Raw genomic sequence first — 15,164 nt, 5'->3', positions numbered from 1 at the left:
GGTAAAACCAAGTACAATTTTTGAACATTGCCAAAAGTGAGCTTTAAATACAACACAGTCGTGTAGCATTTCAGTTGATGCCTTAAAACCTTTATCTGGTTTCTTCCTGTGCAGCTTAGACACCAACTCCTATCAAAAAACCTACAAACAGCACATGAAACTTTGTTTTTTTTTTCTGCTCCCAGTAACCACTTCATCTCTAGCGCTATTCATTTTTTGAACGAGTTAGTCAACACAACTGGTTTCAACAGTTTTGCTCTTCTTTTTAAAGCCACTAGTACATCGCCAATCACTTTTGCGCTGCTTTTGGGTTTCTTTTACGTATTTCGATTTCAAAATTCAGACCAAGAAAGTGTAACAAATGGTTTTCTGCTGCTAGTTTATTCTGTTTTTCATTTTGCGTTAATTTCAAAACATCATCAAAACGTTTTTCTTATCAGACGCTGGTCGTATCTTTTTTTTTCAATTTGCTCTAGACTCCTCCGATTTGTTCCTGATCAGTAAAATCGGCGTATACAAAGTGCGACTTCTTAGAGTTGACTGTTTGTTGGTTTGCTATAAACAGTTAAAGTAAATTCTCGATCCTCAACTCAAACTTTCATGTTAAAAAATAGCATTTTTTCTACCCTGATTTCATAGTATCCTAAAATACATTGAACCAGAACTCATCAAGGTCGAAGTGACACCGTTTCCCAGAAAATAATTTTTTTTTCTCAACGAACTATTGGTAACATTTTGTGACTCATTGCGACTCGTTTGGGAATTCAACAAATGCAATTTATCTATGTGATAACTTCCCCTTAGCCTCTGAGTTTTCTTAGTTGGATAATCTTTGGTTATTGCGCTTATGCACAAAACACAAAGGAACTATTTTTTTGTATGTTCATTTATGGAAAAAATGGTTATCATACGTTGTCATAGAGAAAAATGCTTGTTAATCAACTTCAATGAATAAAAAAATGCAGCGTTTTTATTCAGACGCTTTAATTTCAGATTGTGGAAAAATCGATTTTTATGAACTTTCATTAAATGGAAAAAGGCTGGATCATGCTTTTTTCATACAGTTAATCATTCTTGCAAAAGTTTTTGCAGAATCTTTTTTATGCGGAACGATTCTCTTGACTTCCTCAAAATAAAATCTAATTCAAAATCAGGACCTTTTTCTCCTTTTTCAAAATACTGTAAAAATAATTTTTCAAAAAACTGTGAAAAAGGAAGAGCCTGATTAAAACAGTTTACAAATTTTAAAATTGTTTGTTTCAAGTTTGTACTAATTTTTCAAGTCTGAAAAAATCTGTTGCTTGAAAACTATTTGCACAGAAATCACTTGGTTTGTTACCATCTGGATTTATTGGTTGGATACGCTTCAAAAAATTAACTGGTAAACTGGCCCGGAAAAAAATGATAGCTGAGCTCGCCTCAAAATTAGTTCAGATTCAATCAGGAGGATTCGACGGCGACTTTGCTGACAGAGTCAACTTCAAGTGAGTGTGGGTTTTCACTTAAATTAGGCAGTTATGTTCACCCAAGCTTTAATTGTGAAGATAATAGTTTTTGCACTGCAGTCAATATAATTATGTTAAGGCTCCCTCGCATAACGAAAATTCACAATTACAAAAAACGTCGAGGAAAAAAAACATTTATGAAAGCGAGCAAAAGTTGCCGATTTAAACATTTTTGGAGAGTTTCGACTAAAAAATTGCGTTTTTTTAGCGCACTCTACTTCTTCATTACATGTGTATCTAGGCATTCAGGTTGCCTTTAAAAACTTTGTGATTCTGTAATTTCAGCAGGTAATGTCGCCAGGTTAAGTTTGTGGGGTACTCAGGGTATGAAACTTCTTAGTGTGAGGGCCGGGCTGCTAACCTTGGTGGTAATTCATCGAAAAGTTCCTATCATTTCTCAAGTGTTTTATCATTCGAAATTGGTAACGGGCCTAATTTTGATGGCTGAAAGCTGTTCAATAAAGATTTTTTCCGCTAATTTAGCAATTCAATTTTGCAAATATTATTTTTTTTTTGTTCCGACAACTTTAAGAAGTGAAGTGAAAGAGGTATATAGATTAGCCTGTGTTTTTTTGATCGACTACAGAAAGCTCGTAGGTAATCAGGGGTGATATCATATTACAAAACTTAGCCGTAATTTGGACGCCAAACAAAATCGAAAAATTTTCTGTGTTTAGTGAAAAGCTGGTTCGAATTTTTCCGTGTTTCTGGCTGAATGGCAAAAAAAATGATGAACAATCCTGAGATCTATTAAAACCTAGGACAATTTATAAAATACTTTGGCTATTATTACCTGTAACTTCTGCAGATTGCGATCCAGTTAAATCACCCTCTATAAAAACAACAGAAAATTTGGCGAAAACTACAATGGTATTTCAAAAACAAAACAATTTTTTTTTCCATCAGATTTTTAAAATTGTTTACTTAAACCTTTGCAGTCAGAACATACTGGGTTATTTGCGCAACAGCCAGGTTCATATTATATTGGCTTCCGAAGCAGTTGCATGTTTCTCAAAAAACAGGCCAGTCATTAGTCAAAGTTGGTCCCTCAAGTGATGTTATTGTCACAGAATTTTCTGTTAACTTTTGGAAAGCTGTTTTAAAAAGTGTTTATTTTGTGCAATGATCTAACTTGAAAACATTTTATTAGGATTTCAATTGGTACTCTTTAAAATGGTACTCTTTTTTGGTATTGATTTTTGGAGAACAAATATGGTCGATTTACTCTTAAAATATTCTATTTGGAACCTGATCTAAACTACATTTTATGATTGGATAAATTAGATATTTTACCACTGTAAAGTATTTAATATTAACCAATCATGATCCATCTAACTAACAACCCACTTATTTGTAAGTGCTGAAAATACTTGTAATTTCAGCACCAGAGAGATTTGAAGTTAACTTAGAAATTAGTTGACTCTCCAAGAGAACTTCAGCAGCCGCAATAAACCAGTATACCCTAGATCTATTGAGCCTAGCAGAGACTAGTTAAACAACCTGAGACTAGATAGTATAAGAGTAAGATTAGGATCGGTATTAGACTAAGAAGTTGCACGAATCTATCCGGCCGAAAATAAGATAGCGTGACGAGCAGACGGTGTACCCTATCCGAAATTACTCTATGAGTTAACCACCTCGGTCATAACTCATCTGGTGCGACCATAAGTCTCGAACAAGACCTTAATAGCTTAGAATTAACCAAAAATAGATTAGAATTTAGACAAAACATTTTTAAAATGTTATACGACGATAATTTAATCGAAATGTCTCTACGACTCAATAGATCAGAGCCAATATTCCGAACGATAATAGAACTACCCGGAATTGGAAGAAGACCTCGATCCAGAGACGACATACGACAAAGTAGAAACTTACCAAATAGTTATATGATAGTACGGCAAAAGCCAACACAAACTTTTATATTTAGAATTTTATTAGCAATGAAATTAGATTTTCATTTGCAAACTTAAATCTTGAAGTCAATCTTCATGATCATTTCAGGCGCTAAACAAAATATTAATATACAATAACGATTGATAAAAATATCTCAGATCGTTTTCCTAAAATTCTGCAGTATTATATAAAACATGTTTGGAAAATATTTATTGAAAATCAAAATAAAAATTAGTAGCATGACAATAAACTGTTAGTAATCATAAAATCATCAGTTGTCTCAGCTTCATCACCTAAAACATAACAGCAATCATAAGCTCACTAATATCATTAAAACACTAAATCTTTTCTTAAACAAATTTAAATCATTTTAAACTTAAATTCACTTAATTTTAAAATCAGATCATCAAGGCTTATCCTTGGATCTTAATTCATTTTCTATTTAATTAAATTTAAACTTGATCATCAAGGCCTATCCTTGGATCAAAAAGAACAATTTTGTTCTCCCCCACCCACTTAGCTAGTGTCTAACGACCTCAAACGTCGATTCACTATCCAACCCTTTCAAAAAACCCAAGACTAATAGAAATTTTTGAACAAAACTAATCATTCAAATTAGGATAAACAGTGAAGAACTTCGGTTATTCATCCTTCACTTGAACCCTCCTCTTACCAGACCCAGGATAAATCGTAGACTTAGTAAGTTTAAAATAGTATCTAACGAACTACTCGCGTTCTAATTATACCTGAACCTTGTGGATCGATTTACTATTCTCCAACCCTTGAACACAATCACTACCCTTAAGTAAGATTAAGTAAGTTAACACCTTAGCTTATACTAGCCACGAGAAAGTAAAAAATCATTCTTCGGAATCGATATACTTTTCTCTCCAACCCTGAACAAATAGACCCAGGTTAAGCTAACCAAAAAATCGTAAGGGCTAACAATTTAAGAAAATAGAAATCATCTAACAACTTTTTGCATTCATCATCCTAAACCTTATGTCATCCTAAACCAATCGTTTTGCACAACTGTGAAATAGAAAACAAAAAATACGACCTTGTAATCACACCTCACACACAAACAGTTGGATATATTAGAACAAAACGACAAACACTAAAAAGAAAAATCATAACTAAACAAAGACAAATAACACGAAAAAGATTTTCCAAAAATAGAAACGCATTTTCAGAATCAGAAGCCAACAATTTAGACGAACTCTATAAATTAAAAGAATCTATAGATAAAAATTGCCCCATTCACGATCAATTATATTTTTCCGACTCAGAAACAACTTCAAGTTCATCAAAAAGAGGAAAAAGAAGAATAAAAAAGCAATATAAACACAAACCAGTACATTTATATAATTGAAATCAACCAATTAGACACATCGATAATTACCTATTAACAGTCATTAAACGAAAAAATGAGCCAAACACACTCCAAGTGAAGATAGTCCAGATGATGACGATATCTTCCCCTTCCTCGTAGATGCACCTAATGATAGAGGACAGCATATACTTTGCAAGAATTTACTACTAAATTTATTTGAACCCGGAATCAGCCCATGTAAAGCAGAGTTCCCAGATGTAAAGATCAAAAGACAAATTATTGATCACTATCTGAAAGATATATGTAATTTGACACAACAATACGGAATCTACACCATAGAATTCAGCTCACCAAACCCGAATCACCGCAAATATGTAATTCAAACAGACGACCTTGATTTAGAATTTTCAAAAGTATTCTCAGAATACATAAAAAGCATACAATATCATAACTCACAAAGAGCAAGCTCCATATTCACTAATGAAGTTTTTGCCATAATATATAGTTATATCTCAATATTAGAGAACGAAATTCCAATCCCAAGTGTCTCACCGACAGAGACATCCAAACATATAAAGGTACGACATGAAATCACACTATTTTCAACTTTTCTACATATAATTAAAGACAATTTCACCAAAGATGATGTTTCACAACATACAAAACAAGACTTACAAAAAATTTTGGCATGTTTATAATAGATTATTTCACACATAATATAGATTTAATTTCACAAGCAAGAAAAAATTTCAGACCTCAAAATTCAAACGATGATAACGCCATCACAGAACAGTCAGACTACGTTTGGGACCCCGAATGGTCTCATTATGCATTTATAAATATCCCACAATCAATTGCAAGTCAAGCAATAAGTACAATATCTTATACCAGAGATTATGTAAGAGTAGTACCATTAACCATTGATGCAACACCATTAAACTACAATAAATTTCTACCGGATACGCAAAATAACAGCTTAAACTCGACCGTCATACACAATGAAAACCTTAATGGAACTAGAAATCTCACTCAGCAAGATATTCAGACACCATCACACTTCATAAATGAAGAAATTGTACAAACAACAACAACTACACAACAAAATATTTCACCAATACGTCCAAATTTAACAACACCAAGAAATACAAACACTTCACTAGCACAGGTAACCTTACAATCAACCGTTAAACCTTCCGTTGCTCCAAAATATTCACAAATGGATTATCAAACATATAGACCCATGACAATACCGTCAAAAACACGCAAAACGTTCACAAGAAACACTTTTGCAGAACACAATTATAATTACGCACATTCATCAAAAACAAACTATCCCCCACGAAAAAATAATAATAATCAGATAAGATCTCGATATTGGGATAACCCAATGGCAACAACCAACTCAGTAAATTTTCAAACTAATTCACATCCTCCACAGGATCGTAGTGAAAATTACCCATTCTTTCAGAGTAATAGAATAAAAATAAAAAGCAAGCACCTCATCAAACGGATTATTTATCCTCTGATGATGATTATCTACAACCAGATATATTTGCACCATACACTCAAGAATATCGTGGACAAGGAGTGCAGAAACCGTATACATATCATAGAATTTTTTCTCCACACCCAACAGATACACAAAATCAACAACCAATACAAATGCAAAACCCAATTAATACACAATCTTTTCAACCACTTCAGCCACAAAACCCAATGATTACACACTCGTATCAACCAACACAAATGCAAAATGAAATACCACTTCCATATTACCTTCAACAACACGAAATAACAAAAAATCAACTTTCAAATTTTTCACAAATGCCAAATGCCGCAGAATCATTACAAATGACAATGAATCCATACCTTATGGGTGGATCATCAATAACATCAAACAAACCATTAATGGTATTCACAGGAACAGACCCTGAATATTCTGTAGAAGATTATTTAAATGCAGTAACAGCAAATTTAATTTTAAATATAGGACCTGAACCAATTAATACGCCACTACATCAAAATTGGATACATCGACGCACAGCGTTGATACAAACAACCCTAGACGGCGCAGCCCAAAAATGGTTTTCAGTATTGCCTATAGAAATAAAATCAAATTGGAAAAGATTTACACAAGAATTTTTCAAAAATGTTTGACTCCGAAAGAAACAAACAACAACAAAGAGTTTTATGTAATGAAATTCGCAGATTACCAAATGAAACCATCAAACAATTAGCAGTACGTATCGAAACACTAGTTCAAAAAGCATATTCATTAAATACACACGACTATAAAAACACAAAAATGACAGAAATCTTAATGATGACCTTAACACCTCAATTAAGGAAAATAGCAATAAAAAAGAGAGCATCCCATCCCTCCTCAATTCGAGAGCCCGATTTAGATTTTCGAAAACTAGTAGATAAACTAGAGCAAGCGGAAATCACAATGAAACTTGAAGAAACAGAAAATCTGAAATTACAATATGTTAATCGAATTGAAACAAATACCACAAATATCAATAATATACAGGAATCAGATACAGACCTCGTTGAAAAAATCACTGAAATACTCAATATTTATGAAAAACACCCAAACTTTAAAGGCAAACCATCTTTCAAAAAATGGTGTAATTATTGCCGACGATACGGACATAGTACTTCTGAATGTAGACAAAAACAACAGGACAATCAAAATAAACCTCAAAAATATAAAGAACCGAATAAATCATTCTATCAGTACATGAAAAAAGATCAAAATCTACCGAACAAAAATGTATACAGCAACAACAGTTCAGGAAAACCACTTCCGAACAATACCAATTACACGAGAACTCAATCACCATATAACTCAAGTTATAGAGGAAGATCACCAGAACGAAGAAATACACAAAATTCATCACAAAACCATTATAATAGACCAAATAGTCGAAATAACTACTCCAGATCAAATTCAAATACAAAAACCATTATAATAGACCAAATAGTCGAAATAACTACTCCAGATCAAATTCAAATACAATTCAAATTCAAATACAATTTGTTTCTAGATCTAATTCCCAATCAAGAATTAATTACTATCCAAACAATCAATCACGAAACTCATCATACAATAGAAATAGAAACTACTCCAATAATCGAAATAGAAGTTATTCAAACAACCGAAACCAGAATTACCCGAACAATCGATCAAGGAATAACTCATATAATAGATCAAACTATAACACACCAAACAATAAATTTCAAAACAGATCACGAAATAACTCACAAAATCGACATTCAAGTTATAATAACCGTTATAGAAATTATTCCCAATCACCACACAGGAATAATAACCATTATAATAATTCTAACAATCGCCACAGAAGTAGTACACCTAAACATCAAAGAAATATTAATCAAGTACAATCAAACCCAGAAACAACATCAGACCCCCCAGGTATTGATGACACAGGAAATAACGAACTACAACTAAATCAAATAAACTGTGAATCATCAGATTCAGAAAGTGATACAGAAAACACTATCTCCATCAATATGATAGCAGTCGAAAATGATTACGAACCTATTATATATGAACAACCTCTTTCATCACATATATATGAAAATCAATTAGAACTCCTTCACAATTATTATATTGAACCCATCCATTCTACACAAACGGCACAAGAAACTAACGAAATTAACACTACAAATCAATCCAATGAAAATAATAAAACAAAATGCTTGAATACAAATCACATCTATCAAAATATACAAAAAGAACAACCCAAAGAAAAAATTTGGACAATACCATTTCTTTTAGAAAGTCCAAGAAGCAAAGAATTTCAACCACCAGATCTTGAAATTGATTTTTTAATTGATTCAGGAGCAGAATCAAACATAATAAACATTCCCACATGGAATGAGATAAAATCACTACACCCAAAACTAACGCCCCTTGAAACATCCAGTAAACTAGCAACAGCACAAGGATCAACATTGGTAAACTATGGAAAAATTCAATTATTTCTTCTCCCCACAAGAACAATAGAGCAAAATAAAATTTTAAATAAACCATTTAAACAAATATTCCATATCACTGATATTAAACACAATATCATTGGAATACCATTTATCTCTAAATATATACCAACAATCAACATTTTGAATAGTAAAATACTAATCAAAGATAAATACACAAAAACAAAAGACACGTCCCTAACATTTTTTCAAAGATTAAATAAACAACCACCATTCTTTTCAAAATTTTATCCGATATATAATCAACAAAAAAACACCTGAAACCACTATCAGGAAACATATATAATTTTTCAATAAAACAAGTTCACCAATATGATAAAAAACAAAATAGACAACAACTCTATATGTCAGATTTTGAATTCAAACCTATCCATAAGTTTTTAAATCACAATCTCATCCATAAAATATTTGAAAAACTCGAATTCAGATATTATTTCTCTACATGTATACAACAATACACCCTATCAAGTAACATTACCTTTAGGACTTTTAGGCTATTGCGAAACCAACGCTACGATATCACCAGTACACGAAAAAGCATACCGCGTAAATAATATACTCCAATTATTAGATATTTGTCAATCCACAATTCTTAATGAAGAATTATCCATAAATAATATAATAAGTAATGAAAAAAGAAATACAGATTATTTCACAAAAACCCCATATTTCAAACCTACATTCAACATAAATAACTATACAGAGAATCAACAGAAATTTTTAACAATGTTTAACTTCCAACATTCACAAATAACACAAGACGAATTTGATAAATTAGCCAAACAGCTAATAAAATATTCATCAGTCTATGCAACATCTAAATTTGATGTTGGCAAAATCAGTTCATCACTACATCTCCCATTAAAACCTGACGCAGTTTTCAAAAAACAATGAGCAAGTAAAGTACCAATTCATTTACACGATAAAGTGAACAGATTACTCGATATTTTAGAACAATACAATATAATCTCACCGGTAAACAAAGAAGAACAACCAAAAGGTAACACATTTATCAACCCTGTTATCATCCTAGCAAAAGGAGAATCATTAAAAATAGTTCTAGACGCTAGATATCTTAATTCACTAATAGACGAATCAAAATGCAATTGGCCTATTGAACCAATACTAGTTATTTTAACAAAAATAAACGGAAAATACTTTACAACCGCAGAATTGAATAGTGCATACAATCAAATGCCACTAGATGAACAATCGCGACGCTTAACACAATTTGTAATTGGAAATCAACAATATGAATTCAACCGCCTATTCTATGGAATATCCATAGGACCAGCAGCATTTTCAGCTTTTATGAGCAAAATTTTTAGACCACTAATACTCAAGAAAAACGCAATCACCTATTTAGACGATGTTTTTATGCAATCACAGACAAAAGAAGAAATGTTTAAAGTTTTAGAACACTATCACAAAATACTTCAGAACGAAAATCTGAAGGCCGCCCCCGATAAATCACACTTCTTTTTAACACGAGTTAAACTCTTAGGACATAATATAGAAAGAAAAACAATCACTCCATTAAAATCACGCATTGATGCTATTCAAAAACTCCAACCACCAACAAACAAAAAGAAAATCCAAGAGTTCCCTGGAATGTTGAATTTTTTAAGCAAATATGTCTATAAAATGCAATTATACCTAAGACCATTCTATAATATACTTAGACAACAAAATAATTTTGAATGGAACACAGAACATCAAGCACGATTTGAAGAAATTAAAAAACTCTTAACTGACCAAATTTCGAATACAATTCCAGATCCAAATCAACCATTCTATGCAATGTGCGATGCTTCGAATTTTGGCATCGGCGCAGCATTATTACAATCACACAATGGTACAAATAAAATGAACCTTATATCAGCAAATTCTCGATTATTCACTGAAGCAGAGATACGACTCTCAACTCTATTGAGAGAATGTACAGCCATAATATATACACTAACAGAATATGAATTTCTAATACTTGGATCAAAACATCCAATAGTTCTATTCACAGATCACAAACCAATCATTTTTCTCTTTACACAAAAATCTAATCCAAATCACCGAGTTTATAGATTTCAATTAATTCTAATGAAATTCCCAATCTTACATATAGTTTGGACAGCAGGAAAGAATCTTGCATTACCAGACACTTTAAGTCGAAATACACCACCTGAATTACTTACACGTAAAACTACAGTTGAAATACCCAAAAATATAAAATTTTACCTTGCAGAAAACGAAACATCACCCCGACTAGAATGCAAATATGCAGTAAAAACCGACGTTGAACAATCACAGATAAATAACCTACAACACTTTCCACTTTATTTAGATTGCCAAAATAACCACTACGAAGTTGATCTACTTGGAACATCAACTTTCAAACCAATTCCATACTCACAATGGATAAAAAATAACACCCAACAAAAAAGAGTAAAACGACACTCGCATAAAAAAGACCTTTTTCTGTTGATTGAAAAAGAAAATCTAACTGATAAAATAAATTTATCAGGACCACAAACAAACGATTCAAAATACACAATAAATCAAGTTTTTGACCTCCATGACCCACTTGACACAATTCCTTTATCTAAATTAGAAATTGAAAACATTTTTCTCCCCCCAACAGATAAAATTACAATTAATACTTTGAAACAATATCAAAATCTTGACCCGGTAATTAGACAACTAAAATCATGGCACAAATATAAAACTAAACCCGTCAAGGCAGATACAACTATTTTAGGAAATAAAACACTCCTCAGATATTTTCGAAAATTTAATAATACAACAATTAACGAAAACACAGACCTTCTAGAATACCAATTAAACGAATCTATAGTTCCCTGTCTCCCTCTAAGTATGATTCTTATAGCTTTTAATATTTCACATACACAAAACATTAAAGGACACTCTGGATCAGAGAAAACATATTCAAATTTCATACAAAACTTTTATTTTCCAAATGCACCAATTTGGATAAAAGTACTATGCAATGATTGTATAGTATGTCAGCTAAATAAACCATATCCAAATCAAAAACAAATAGCACAAAAACAAGATTTTAAAGGACAAAGTTTGTATTTTAACCATCGTATTTCATTTGATACAAAAGGACCAATTTCACCCTCATCCGAAGGAAACTCCTACATTATGGTAATTGTTGAAGCGTTTACACATTATGTAGCACTTAACCCAGTACCACATTGCAACGCTTATTATGCTTACACAACACTCTATGAACACTGGATAGCCAAATTCGGACTACCAGAAATTCTAGTTACAGACAACGGTACAGAATTCATAAATAACGAAATCATCACATTATGTCATTTATATAACATCAAACTTAAACCACGTACATCTCATGCACCTTGGACAAACGGCTTAGTCGAAGGTATGAACCGTTCACTACAAGAATATCTTAGATGTATCATCAATGGAAATGATACAAAATACACCGAATGGTCAGCAGATGTAAAACTATTTCCCTTAGCATATAACTCACAAATCACGACAACTCTAGGAATGTCACCATATGAAATGGTTTTTAATCAAAAGCCATGCAAACCAATTATGTTTACAGCAAACTCTCATAAAAATGCACAAAGTTATTGTCAACCGAATAAAGAATCAATTTGTTACAACTTACCTTTACATACACACGATGAAGATCATTTTCATCACCCACAAGTTCTTAAATTAGCCTCCGGTACACACACCGAATGGATTTTAAACAGAGATAAAAAACACAATGAAATTTACCAAAAAGTAACAAAAAAGTTGTTACAAAGACAAAACATTAATGAACAAATAAATTCACGCTTTACACCAGCCTCCGATTTAAAAATTGGAACATTTGTTTTAATACCCAATTTTAACACTCAAAAAGGAATTTCTAAAAAACTACAACCCCTTCGTAAAGAACCATACCAAATAATTGCCAAACCCACTGATGTCACATATAAAATTACCGACTCAGACAAAAAAGAAATTGTTCAACACCGAAACAACCTATTACCTTATTACCCAAAAGAGTACGCACTACGCGAACTAACTCAATTATATTCTTTCACAGGTTTAAAAGTTATTCAAAATTATCCACATACGGAAAATAAAACAAAGGAACAACATGACATTCATCTCGAAAACCAAAATAAAAAATCAACTACAACAAAAAATAATACCAAAAAGCTAGATCAAAATACACCACAAAAAGAAAGAAAAAATTGAAAAATGATAGAAAAAATAATACCTCAAGAACAAATCGACAAATCAGAACATAGAGAGTCATCACGACTTAGAAATCAACCACGTAAAAACTATAAAACGTTCATCCCACAATCTAAAATATTAAAGAAAGTCGAATTTCAAAAACAGCTTTAATTTCATATTTAATAGTCTTTGCAACTCTGAAATATTTTGAACTTTCATTTTTCAAAATAACATGCTGACAAACACGCAACGATTCTAGTTCATAATTAGCCAATAGGATTCATCCAATCCGTCACCTTCTCTAACTCTAACACAGATCAACTAGACGAACGATATTAAACTCCAGGCATATCTATAACTATAACTTTGCGACCTCCAGGTCAAAAATAAGCAAACCATTCCAAGTTGACAACTAAAATAAATACCACCATAATATCATAACCCTCCCTTATCTAATAACCCAAAGATCAACAATATTTCCCCAACTCCGATCTCAAATACCCCCCAAACAAATATGTTAAATTAGCCTAAAGTAAAAGAACGACCATTTTAATTAGCCTAAAGTATAAAAATCTCAAAAATACCCCAGATCATTTGACAAATAAAAATAAAGAAAAAGAAGACCTCCCGATCACCATAAAATTTGCCCCCAACAATTTTTCACAAAACTCAACCCACTTGTCAAAAAACCAATAAATAATTCGACCACACTTGAAAATTGCCTCAAACAACAAAAAATATTCGATCGAGAAGCCATTTCATAAATGCTCTGCTCTCGACCAGTCAACATAATTCTTAACATTCTCATAAACTTTTTAACGATATTTAAACTTTTAATCATATTTCTTTTTGATACCTTTGAATCTTTTGTAATAATCTTAATCATTTTTTGCAATATTTTTTTAATTTTCTATTCCATATTTGAACTATACCTCCAGCTTTCAAAAGCTATTGACTATATCCACAGGTACGATTCACAAAACTTATCTAAATGATACGAACCATCTTTAGTAGAACAGATATTTTTTTACTATTTGTAATTTTTATAACATTTCTATCATCCCTCATCTTGACAATATGCAAATGTATAAAGAAAGCAATCATCATATTCGCCCTAGCAACAATCCTCCTAATTCTTTTTCTAGAAGAATACTATAATAAACATAAATTTTTCCACTAAAAGAATAAATAAAAAACCATCAAAAATTGCTAACCAACAATCACTCAGTCAGTCTTCACCGACATCATCCCAAAATAACCCAACACCATCTTCAACTACCCAAAACCCCCAAACATCCACACGAATTTCTTTTCAAGATAACCCATATACCTTTGAAGAACGACACGCTCGCTTATCTGAACCACTAGAACCAGTTCAACGACAAGCACCTCTAAGCGAACCAACATATAATTTATACCCAACACTACCACAAGAATTAAGTAGAATACGAAATCCTAGTCAAAACCAAAATACAGTCGAAATAAATAGACAAATTATACATCCTCGACGAAACAGAAATTTTCAAACTCCCCGAGTTCATTTTGATATACCTCAATCCCCATCACAAAGTACACCAGAAAACCCCATTGGCATATTACCAGAAACCCGTACGCTTCTTTCACAACGTAGCACCTCAAGCCTACCCTCAGATTACTTAGGTTCAACACCAACATCTGAACAAATCCGTGAAAACCCCTTTAACCCCACAAACCAAACATCACGACTACCATACTGGACAACACATTCATTCACACAAGGTGAACCAAATTTAATCAATGATCCAATAGATATTTCTACGGATACAACAACATCCTCATCACTACCAGAAACATTATCACTACCATCAACACCATCAAAAAGCCAGATTTCACCACCGCCTTTTAACTTAAATTTCCCAAATAACCTCGACGCTAGATATCGAGAACAATCATCAACAAATATTCCTTTAAGACTAGACTGGAATACATTCACAGCACCTCCACCATTATTTGGACAACACCCTGAAAGTAACAGACTCCACAACTGGCCACTAAATCGACTACAATATAGACAAGACATTCACGAAGACATTCGTGATCATAACATCCAAATACTCCAACAAAAAAGTCTACAATTAAAATTTGAAATCACGGTTAAATTAAACAACATTACTCAACATCCCTATCCATTAAACCCACCAAATATA

General features: G+C 32.2%; 1 protein-coding gene across 1 annotated transcript in view; it reads left to right on the top strand.

Annotated features, from left to right (window-relative positions):
- The first annotated feature begins 1,346 nt into the window (after positions 1-1,346).
- Positions 1,347-15,164, top strand: part of LOC134845483 (innexin unc-9-like) — a 50,338-nt gene continuing 36,520 nt past the window's right edge. Inside the window, exon 1 of the mRNA XM_063862381.1 lies at positions 1,347-1,484. Coding sequence (XP_063718451.1) covers positions 1,402-1,484 — 83 coding nt within the window. The 5' untranslated portion in view covers positions 1,347-1,401. The remainder of the gene's footprint in view (positions 1,485-15,164) is intronic.

This window comes from Symsagittifera roscoffensis, chromosome 1, assembly GCF_963678635.1.
Source record: "Symsagittifera roscoffensis chromosome 1, txSymRosc1.1, whole genome shotgun sequence".
Taxonomy (NCBI): Eukaryota; Metazoa; Xenacoelomorpha; order Acoela; family Convolutidae; genus Symsagittifera; species Symsagittifera roscoffensis.
Note: the sequence above shows the minus strand (reverse complement) of the source record. Positions and strands in the feature narration are given on the sequence as shown.